Source organism: Gigantopelta aegis, chromosome 10 (genome assembly GCF_016097555.1).
Source record: "Gigantopelta aegis isolate Gae_Host chromosome 10, Gae_host_genome, whole genome shotgun sequence".
In the NCBI taxonomy this organism is placed as follows: Eukaryota; Metazoa; Mollusca; class Gastropoda; order Neomphalida; family Peltospiridae; genus Gigantopelta; species Gigantopelta aegis.
In genome coordinates this window covers 48991334-49002271 of record NC_054708.1, presented here as the reverse complement: position 1 = coordinate 49002271, position 10938 = coordinate 48991334, and the positions used below count along the sequence as shown (strand labels likewise).

General features: G+C 38.4%; 1 protein-coding gene across 1 annotated transcript; it reads right to left on the bottom strand.

The window, feature by feature from the left end:
- Nucleotides 1-1852: 1852 nt before the first annotated feature.
- LOC121384444 lies at nt 1853-10115 on the bottom strand. Its single transcript, XM_041514842.1, has 5 exons — nt 9486-10115; nt 6857-6912; nt 4107-4175; nt 3167-3337; nt 1853-2319 (listed from the first exon to the last, which is right to left on the bottom strand). The coding sequence occupies exons 1-5, from the start codon at nt 9542-9544 to the stop codon at nt 2090-2092; spliced, it is 585 nt and encodes a 194-aa protein (XP_041370776.1). The 5' UTR covers nt 9545-10115; the 3' UTR covers nt 1853-2089.
- Nucleotides 10116-10938: the final 823 nt, after the last annotated feature.

The window sequence follows — 10938 nt, the reverse complement described above, 5'->3', positions numbered from 1 at the left end:
GACAGCGGGTTTCCTCTCTCAATATTTGTATGGTTCTGATGCCATATAACCGTAAATAAAATGTGTTGAGTGTGTCGTTAAATAAAACATTTCCTTCCTTCGCTCTAATAACTAGAGGAGGGGGGGGGGGGGGGATAGTAAAACAGTATCATTCATTGAACAGAAATATAGGGTGTGTCCCATCTAGAGGGGCGGGATTTAACCGAGTGGGTAGAGCGCTCGCATGAGGTGCTTGTGTCTTAGGTTGGAACCCCTCGGCTAATTCACTGGGGTTTCCCCTGTCCCAACCAGAGGCCTACGACCGGTATGTCAAAATTCCTGGTATATGCTGTCCTGTTTGTACATATAAGTGATACCTTCCTTTTAATGAAAGAATTGTGTTATGTCAGAGTTATGAAATGTTTGACATCCAATGCAAAACAGAATTATGGAATGTGTGACATCCAATAGCCAGTGATTGATAAACTAAATGTGCTCTTAATTAACCTTTAACCTTTCCCCATCTAGACAACAAAGAACGCTTTTATTTTAAACTTAAAATGGCACTGTTTCGTATCTGTCTGCAACCATCCAATCACCACTGCCAGGATCTGTCTTAGCTGGACTGGTTATAACGAATTGGGAGTGCCTGTTGCTACATACAAACCGGCCTTGATGGCGTCGTGGTTAGGCCATCGGTCTACAGGCTGGTAGGTACTGGGTTCGGATCCCAGTCGAGGCATGGGATTTTTAATCCAGATACCGACTTCAAACCCTGAGTGAGTGCTCCGCAAGGCTCAGTGGGTAGGTGTAAACCACTTGCACCGACCAGTGATCCATAACTGGTTCAACAAAGGCCATGGTTTGTACTATCCTGCCTGTGGGAAGCGCAAATAAAAGATCCCTTGCTGCCTGTCGTAAAAGAGTAGCCTATGTGGCGACAGCGGGTTTCCTCCAAAAACAGTGTCAGAATGACATATTATGTTTGACGTCCAATAGCCGATGATAAGATAAAAAAATCAATGTGCTCTAGTGGCGTCGTTAAATAAAACAAACTTTACTTTTTGTGTTGCTACATACAATGGCATTGGCTCGTAATAAGACATTTTAATTGGCCTATTTAACAGATACCACGATGGAATTAGAGTAGGCCCTATAATCTGATTTCAGTCGCACATCATTCTTTGTATGTTGACTAAACTAAATTATAATGTAATTCATTATGATCTTATTTATTTTTTTCGAAAGCAGTCTCCACTCGGTCTGACAGACAAAACATGTCATCAATATTCAAAATTGTATCTCTGCACAAGACGGAGTCAAAGAAACGTTTCAACATTGGACAAGAGGTCTACTTCCGTCGCCGTCGGGTGGTTTGAAAATTCAGAGTAGATCCAGAACAAGATTATTATTTCACGAAAACACGTTTTAGTTCAGGATTTTATACCAATTCCTCTTCTGCTATTGACTTCTTGTTATCTTCCATTTCAACTGAAAGGGTTTCAGGATAATTTCACAAACTAAACGTTCGAGTTCCTTGTATGTGAAGCTGTGGATTTCTCGCTCGCTCTCTCTCTCTCTCTCTCTCTCTCTCTCTCTCTCTCTCTCTCTCTCTCTCTCTCTCTCTCTCTCTCTCTCTCTCTCCATCACACATACTGTGGGCGGGACGTAGCCCAGTGGTACAGCGCTCGCTCGATGCACGGTTGGTCTGGGATCGATCCCCGTCGATGGGCCCATTGGGCTATTTCTCGTCACAGCCAGTGCACCACGACTGGTATATCAAAGGCCGTGGTATGTGTTATGCTGTCTGTGGGATGGTGCATATAAAAGATCCCTTGCTGCTAATCGGAAAGAGTAGCCCATGAAGTGGCAACAGCGGGTTTCCTCTCTCAATATCTGTGTGGTCCTTAACCATAATATGTCTGACGCCTTATAACCGTAATTAAAATGTGCTGAGTGCATCGTTAAATAAAAAACATTTTCATTTCTTATGTTCCATTTCAACTGAAAGGGTTTCAGCATAATTTCACAAACTAAACGTTCGTGTTCTTTGTATGTGAAGCTATGGACTCGTTTTTTTTCTCTCTCACATCACGTTTTCAAATAAATATCAGGATGTATTTTGTTTTTTCTCATGCGTAATTACTGAGTAAAGTTTTCTCAATACACCTTTGGTCAGAGTTATGAAAAGTTGGAATCCCACGGCGACGAAGCCTCTGGTTGCTATGGTAATCAAAATGAACGCCCATTCGAAGACCATGGAATAACTGGTAACTTTTAACACAGTTTCGGTTTCTTTCGTGTATCGGTCACGATAGCCATTGTAAACAAAGAGGCTTCCTGGAAATAAAATAAAAGAGAAGTAAGACATTGGACCACAATTCCGTGAAGACCATACAGCGTATTTAATATCAACATGGGGCGGGACGTAGCCCAGTGGTAACGCGCTCGCTTGATGCGCGGTGGATCTGGGATTGATCCCCGTCGGTGGACCCATTGGGCTATTTTTCGTTCCAGCCAGTGTACCAAGACTGGTATATCAAAGGTCGTGGTATATGCTCTCCTGTCTGTGGAATGGTGCATATAAAAGATCCCGTGTTACTAATGGAAAAAAAAGTAGAGGGTTTTCTCTCTAAGACTAAATGTCAGAATTACCAAAAGTTTGATGATAGCCGATGATTAATAACTCAATGTGCTGTAGTGGTGTCGTTAAAGCAACCAAACTTTAACTTTAATGTCAGAATAGCTTGTGAAACAAAATCACTAAAACGCAGTTACGGTTTCTGTAAGGAATTTTGATGTGAGCTAGAATATGTGAGATAGACGGTGTCTAATATGTGTATTTTGCAGGAGTTTGGGGTCGGGCTGGGGGTTTTGAGGACAATACTAGTACAGTGAAAGTCCTCTGAACTGGACATCCACGGGATTAAGTAAAAAGTTAAACTTTAAGAGATATATACGATTTAGAAAGAGATTACTAATATTTAAAAAGGGACTGAAAAACCTCCCATTATGAGGGGATTCCGTTTTACAGATCAAGGGTCCGGTGTTCACTGCATTAAAAATCAAATTTAAATTAGGTTACTTTGTTTTTCAAAATGGGATCCACATGTTACACAAATGTGTTATTTTTATGGTGGTGTGAATGGTAAACCGTAATAAATATGGGGAAACAGTTTTGCCTTACCGAGAGCTAAACAGGAGATCTGCACCGCCATCACACATCGCATGTACACAGCTAACCGCAAATACTTCTTGAATATGTTCAAACAGATCGGCAAATACAACAACAAAAGAGCCGATGATACCACGTGATATAGCGTGATTCCCGGCAGAACGTTAACAGCATAGAGTAAACCTGAAAAACAGAATGTATATAAAACACAAGTTAAGCAGGTCATTTTTAGTCAGCCATATTGATTTTAAGTTGTGTTATACCTCCAAAAATAACGCGATGTGATATTTATAGTACCACTGTTACGGCCCATTTTGTCGCCGGTTCCATTTTGTCGCCGGCAACAAAATTACCACACCCGCCGGATAATTTTGTCTCCTTCGAACTATTTCTTAACATACCACATACTTTCAAAATTGAGTAACTGAAAATGAAAAAAAAAGGGTTACGAGTCTACTTTTATTGACGAACTGTTAAGTGTATATTAAACGGTCATCTGTTTTAAGATGTAACCTTGCCATTCTGTAATATCATCTAATACAGTATAAAAGTCAATTGGCACCCATTAGCAAGCGTACTGCTGTTAGTGTATTATTAGATATTCATAACCTCATGAATAATTAATTTCTACATTGCGTTGTATCAGTTTGGCCAATTCAGACATATAAATGCCGAAACAGTAATGTAAATTCTTATTATTATTTCCTTCTGTTATTTTCTCTCTTTTTAAATGTTTTTATTTTCGTAGGAGATGTATTATTATGATCAGGCACATCTCCATTTCAATAACTGGGTTTTTTTGTTGGGTGTTATTTTTGTTTATTTTTTGTTGTTGTTGTTTGTGTGTTGTTGTTTTTGTTGTTGTTGTGTAGGTGTGTTTGTGTGTATGTGTGTGTGTGTGTGTGTGTGTGTGTTTGTGTGTGTGCATGTGCGTGTGCGTGTGTGTACTCACCAAATAGCACCTTGAAAGACTGGTAAATGATGACAGCACCACTAAACCATGACAATTCGGGCACCACTCCTGAAACAATATTAACACATTATGTCCAGTATTTGGTAATTATTTATGTTTTTCATTAAAATTAGATTCTAAAACATAACCAACGATTCTGCTTTGATTAGTGTATTGGTCAAGTCTGTGTGAACGTTCATATAAGAGATTCCTTGCTGCTAATGGAAAATTGCAGAGAGTCTCCTCTGACCATTGTGGCATCCAATAGTCCATAATACAATCAATGTGCTCTAGATACAAAACACACTTTAAACATATTACGCTTAAAGAGACATTACTGAGTTTGCTACATTGTAAGATGTTTCCGACTAATAAAATATTTCTACGATTAGACTTACATATTAAATATATTTTTTGTTTAGAATATCATTATCTGTATATTTAATGTGCTTCTGGTCGTCTTAATATTTGTAAGAAGCCCAAACAAAATTTTGTCTTCAAATAATTTCGTACGTACGAAAAAAACCCAAACAATTTTGGGAAATAAAATGAAATTTAAACTAGTACAAATATTAGAACGATCAGAAACACGTTTAATATACAGCCACTGATATATTATGCCAAAAAAATATATATTTGATATGTAATTACAATCGTTAAAAGTCTGTTAGTCGATAACATCTTTAAAATTGCAGCAAACTGAGGAATGTCCCTTTAAGTACATAGGCGTATGGGCTCCCATTTTTGTAGGGGGCAGGTTGGCTTTTGCTCAAACTAAACGAAAATGCCCGAATGTGCATAACAACATTTATTCATATTAGCATTACTATATAGGGTTACAAACGAATCACTACGCATTTTTATATAGATTACAACTAATTTTGATGGTAGAATGATTGAAATGCATGGTAAAAAGGTCTCAGGTTAGCACATTTTGACCGAATATCTGTATAATTTTTGTACGAATTTGATGTTTTGCTCCAAGCTTCCAATTTAGTATGCTATGTTTAGTATAACATTTACCACTAACTATATAACGGTGTCGCTAAACAAAACAAACTTTAAACTTGTTACGCTTACTGAACAACTATAATATTTACTAATATCTACAAATGATACAGTTATATAATACTTGTTGGGTCTAAATTTGCTGAATTTATGTTTGTTTATTGTTCGTCTTGATAAATGTCTAATTTATGTGTTGCCATGGTCAAAGGGATACAACTGTATACAATATTATTTTTCAAAGCCGTATGCTACAAGTACATTTTTATTTCAGTGTTTTATTTCCATTCACATATAGTTTATTGATTATTTAACTCATTGATTGGACGTGTAGGAACTTGCACTGTCCATGGGTATGAATTACAGAACAATCAATCAATGTTGCAAGGCAAAAATGAGCATGCTTGAAAACCGTCTTGTGATAGGACAGACTACCAACTTCTGCCGTTAAACAAAACAAACTTTAATTATAATTATAATTATATGGCGAGATTTTTACTAAAATTAAAAAAATGAAATGCCAGCTTAAGCAAAACTGGGGGGGGGGGGGGCGCAGTGGGCAGTTGCTCCCAGAAAAATATGAAACGGGTTTCTTTTCAGTTAAAAGGTGTCCATTGTATCTAGTTTGAGAAGAAAAACACGTGTACTAGTGCTCTTTCACAATGAATGAGTCTCAGCGCGTGCGGATCGGCTACAAAAATTAAAATACACTATTTCAAAAATAAAGGAGCATTCACACAAGTTGTGTGAAATAACTGGCCGCATGTGTCTGTTACATATGATATTACGCCAATATTGTTTATTTATTATAACAAAACAGTCAAGTGCAACTATCATATTTCACATTTGACATGTGGCCTCAGATTACAGTTGTCTTCCCATTTAGTTGTCGAAAATCCGGAAATTTGACTGCGCAAGTAGTCTGCTGTTTGACTGTGATTATTTCATGGCAGCCAGCTATGAAGTGGCAACTATTTGACTGAAATGCCAGGGGAGCTCATGTAGTTTGTAAACATGTGTAACTTGTTGACATTGAAGATTTGTTTGTGGTAATTTCGGCCATGCAAAAGTAGTGCTTTTTGTGTAAAATGGGAGTACTCCGGCCTGGTTTAGAGGGTGTGTTTGTTTAAACCAATATGCTGGGAGAAAGAGCTGGACAACAGGGGTTGTCCTTTTCAAGGTATGTGTCCCCCAGGCAGGCAAAGGTACATACAAAAATCCACGGGTCTGCTGATATTAATACAAATGTTACAGCCATTAAGGCTATATATAAACATATAGCGAAATTAATTGTGGTCTGAGGCCAAAACAAAACCGTCCATTACAAAGCTGTAGTAAGATATTTACTGTACGATAACAAACCATACCATCAATTTATAAAAATAATGGTTTGCACTCTCTTTAAATTTCGATACAAATAATATGTCATAATATACATAATAATAATTTTAAAAAACACATGACAAATACATAACTCAAGATATGTTCAAAACACAGCTTTACTGTTAATATGTTTAATACAAAAATGCCATTCAGAGAGTTTATTAAGTGCTGCCGAAACGCAGCTGGTGTGAACGCTCCGATCGCATGCAGCAACCGCAACAGTCCGCACGCACTCGCCGAATCTAGTGTGAATGAACCTTTACTGCGTTGTGGATTTGTTTTTGGGTTTTTTGTTTGTTTTTTTGCTGCCTCACCTCTAGTAATTTTAATCTATGTACGCTGGTTAATTACTGATCCCTTACCTTTTAAGACGAACGATTCATATACCCCTCTATTCGTCTGGAGTTTCTCCGACATCCTGCAGAAAACAAAAACAAAACCCAGAATAGAAAGAAAATGTATAGAAATATTTCTCTCCGTTTTGCCTGTGATTGGTGCCGAACAGTGTTAACACAAGACAATGGCTTTCCATATACATATACTCTGTTATTGTAGCAGCATTTATAATGTATACCAGAAGTTACAAGCTGACGCGCTCTGCACGATATTACACATACACAATACCCACAGCTGGTACGATAAACATTTAACTGGTTATTGTTTTCGGCTCCGTATCGTTAAGTGGGATGCATGCCATTTGTTAAAGTGCTCGGCTGAAGAGCGACGGGTCGCAGGATCGATGCACCGTCCGTGACCCAATTACTTATTTTTCAGTACATCAAATACACAGAGCTTGTTTTATTTGATAGAACAATGTTTACAATAACATTCCAGACAACTGTCTCCCTCTCTCTCTCTCTCTCTCTCTCTCTCTCTCTCTCTCTCTCTCTCTCTCTCTCTCTCTCTCTCTCTCTCTCTCTCTCTCTCTCTCTCTCTCTCTCTCTCTCTCTCTCTCTCTCTCTCTCCCTAACGCAGTTAATCCAAAGTAATTACTAGATATAGTGTTTACATTCCCCGTATTTAAGGATATGCGTGTACATAAATAATGGATAGATAAAGACTAACAATCACAATATATATATTTTTGACGCACGTTATGAAACTACGTCTCGCATATAATTATTAAACGATAAAATGTCTTTTTAAAATGTAGCAAATGCAGGGACGAAAGAGTTTCTTTTTAGTTGAAAGTGCCTGTTTGTCTCGGTGGACAAAAAGCTGTATATACTTGGCTAGTCCGCCCTGTTTTCCCTCCTGTCCTGAACGGAGGAACCGGCGAGAGCCAACACCTGTGCCCACGACAGGCGTGCGCTACAACACATTGTTCTGAACGTGCACATTAAACCCTATGAACTGACCTGACCTGTTTTCTCGTTCACCGCTCTTCCCCCACCTACATTCGTGAAATATTAAATATTGTGTGAGATTTTCGCACTTTACAGATATCTAATTCACAAAGCTTCTTAGGCTGTCTTAAAACAACATCCCATCGTCCTTGCAACTATGTTTGCATTGCGCTGCGAGATCGCAAAGTTGCAAGAGTTTAGTGAACTAGGCCCTATGAGGACCAAAAACCTTTTACTTCCTCAGTTTGATCCTGTCTGGATACTTTTTCGTCAGATATCAAGAGAACCTATGTAATACTAATCTCAGACTACCAACTGCCAGCACAAAGTTGGCCAACTTTCTGTCGACACGACTTCTATAACTATCCAGTTGCCAGTTTGAGCGCTCTTAATTGTTACTCTGGGGGCACCCATCTAAGTGGGGAGTTGGGTAAAGTACAACGTAACTTGAGTTGCTCTACTTCTTCGTGACAGTTGACAGTCTGACCGTAGCATAACGCCTCGTTATAATCATCAATTTTGTGCTGTTTATAAACTTTTGTAAAATCAAAAACTAAAAACAAATAGTACGTGCTTTGTTGTTATTTCTGGATATCTGTACCGAAAGGTAACCAGTCAATTCGTACCATAGTCATTTCGTACCATAGTCATTTCGTACCCAATTTTACCATTTCGTACCTAAGTCATTTCGTACCCTGGTCATTTCGTACCATAGTTATTTGGTCATTTCGTACCATAGTCATTTCGTACCATGGTTATTTCGTACCATGTCTGTTTGGTCATATTGTACCTTGGTCATTTCGTACCTTGGTCATTTTGTACCTCAATAATTTATTGTGCAGCTTAGTTGACTGATTGATAGTAAAATGTCGAATTACTGATTTAAAAAATAAAAATTATGCAAATGCAGCTATATTGAAGCCCCACCCTTAAGAAAGAAAGAAACAAACAAACAAATAACAAGAAAAATATTATATATTACTTTTATTACTTTTATCTTCAAACGTTTCCGTCCATCATTATATTAATTACCAACGAGCACTTTGTATTAGAATAACATATCAAAATCTTCTGAGACAAGCTGATCTCAGAAAAACCTTAATTACCCACGAAGATATAAACAAACGAATTATGGTTTTATAAAATAAACAAATGTCATGGTGATGTGACTGTTGATTATAACGATTATTTATCCAACAGCAATAAGGCAAGCATAGGCAGAGAATCTGTCGACAGTGGGTAAGGACGTAAGCCTATATAAGATGGGGGGGGGAGGTGAAGCTCGTATCATATGAATGATCATCAGTGGCAATATACATATGTTCATTTAAGCCTTTGCTCACTTTACAAGGTATGTTTACACGTCAACGTTTATTCGTCAACAATAAAAAGAAGTGGCATACCATGACAAAAATAAGATACAGAGTATGACACCACTGTCGTACGAAATGACCAAACATTATGGTACGAGATGGTACGAAATGGCTATGGTACGAAATGACTGTGGTACAAAATGACCAAAGCACTATGGTACGAAACGACTATGGTACGAAATGACCATAAACTGTGGTACGAAATGGATGGTACGAAATGACTTTGGTACGAAATGACTAGTAACCGTACCGAACAATATTAACATTCTTACCGGCTAAGTCGATCCGTTATCAGAAAACCAGCTCTTGACCTTTTCCCAGTAGAATGCATAATGTCAGAGTAATCGCTTGTAATTACAACATGGTCCAGATATTAACGAAGCCAGAGACCCGCGCTAGTAGTTAAAGTACTTCGCTGCCAGAGGTAGTTTCACATAGACTGCTCCGGAGTCACGTTTTAAAAAAGACTGCCCTGAGTGTGTAGCCATTGTAAGATGTTTACGACTAACAGTGTCTTCTTAGCGACTAAACTTACATATTAAAAACATTTTCCTGTTGAGAATATCATTCTGATTGGGTTTTAACCCATTCCAACCAATGAGCCACGACTGATATATCAAAGGCTGTGGTATGCGTGGTCTTGTCTGTAGTAAAGTGTACATAAAAGATCCCTTGCTGCTAATAAAACAAATGTAGTGGTTTTCTCCAGGACTATATATCAGAATTATCAGCCGATGGTTAACAAAGCGATTAGCTCCAGTGGTGTCATTAAACAAAAGAAACTTTAACTTTTAACTTTAAACAAATTAAACTTGAATATTTTAACTATAAACCAGTCGCAGTTGGTCATCCCTTTAAGCAATACATTAACCCAGTGTTGTTTGTCTTTTCTATCAACGAGAGTGTAATTCGGTCATGGTGGTCATCGTTTTAAAGCTAGTGGGTTTCATTGTACCTAATCAGTTCCCAATGCCGATAATGTTAACGTTTACTAATAAAACTGATATAAGCAGCGTATAAACACACCCAGGCAGTACACCAATAAGACGTGTGGCACCTCACATTTAATCTACCTGCACGAAAATGTATGTGTGTGGTGTGTGTGTGTGTGTGTGTGGTGTGTGGTGTGTGTGTGTGGGTGTGTGTATGTGTGTGTGTGTGTGTGTGTGGTGTGTCTGTGTGTGTGTGTGTGTGTGTGGTGTGTCTGTGTGTGGTGTGTGTGTGGTGTGTGTGTGTCTGTCTGTGTGTGTGTGTGTGGTGTGTGTGTGTGGGTGTGTGTATGTGTGTCTGTGTGTGTGTGTGTGAGTGGTGTGTGTGTGTGTGTGTGTGTGGTGTGTCTGTGTGTGTGTGTGTGTGGTGTGTGTGTGTGTGGTGTGTGTGTGTGGTGTGTCTGTGTGTATGTGTGTCTGTGTGTGTGTGGTGTGTGTGGGAGGGAGGGGACATACTATTTAAGACATTTAGTGAATGTTTTTATTAGCATTCCTAATTGTGTTTTTTTAATATTAAAATCGCAATGGGTTTTATACTATTGACAATGGATAATAATATTTGCTCAAATAATCAATGTCACATATTACTATCAGTCAGAACCGCAGCTGCTTTTTTACTCCGTAAATATATATTTGACGGCGCAGCTCGAACCTTGACACGATAATTTTGTGTCCGTATTTTGGTACGATGCAACCAGTACTGACTCATATGTAGTAGGCCTAAGCCGGGAGAGGT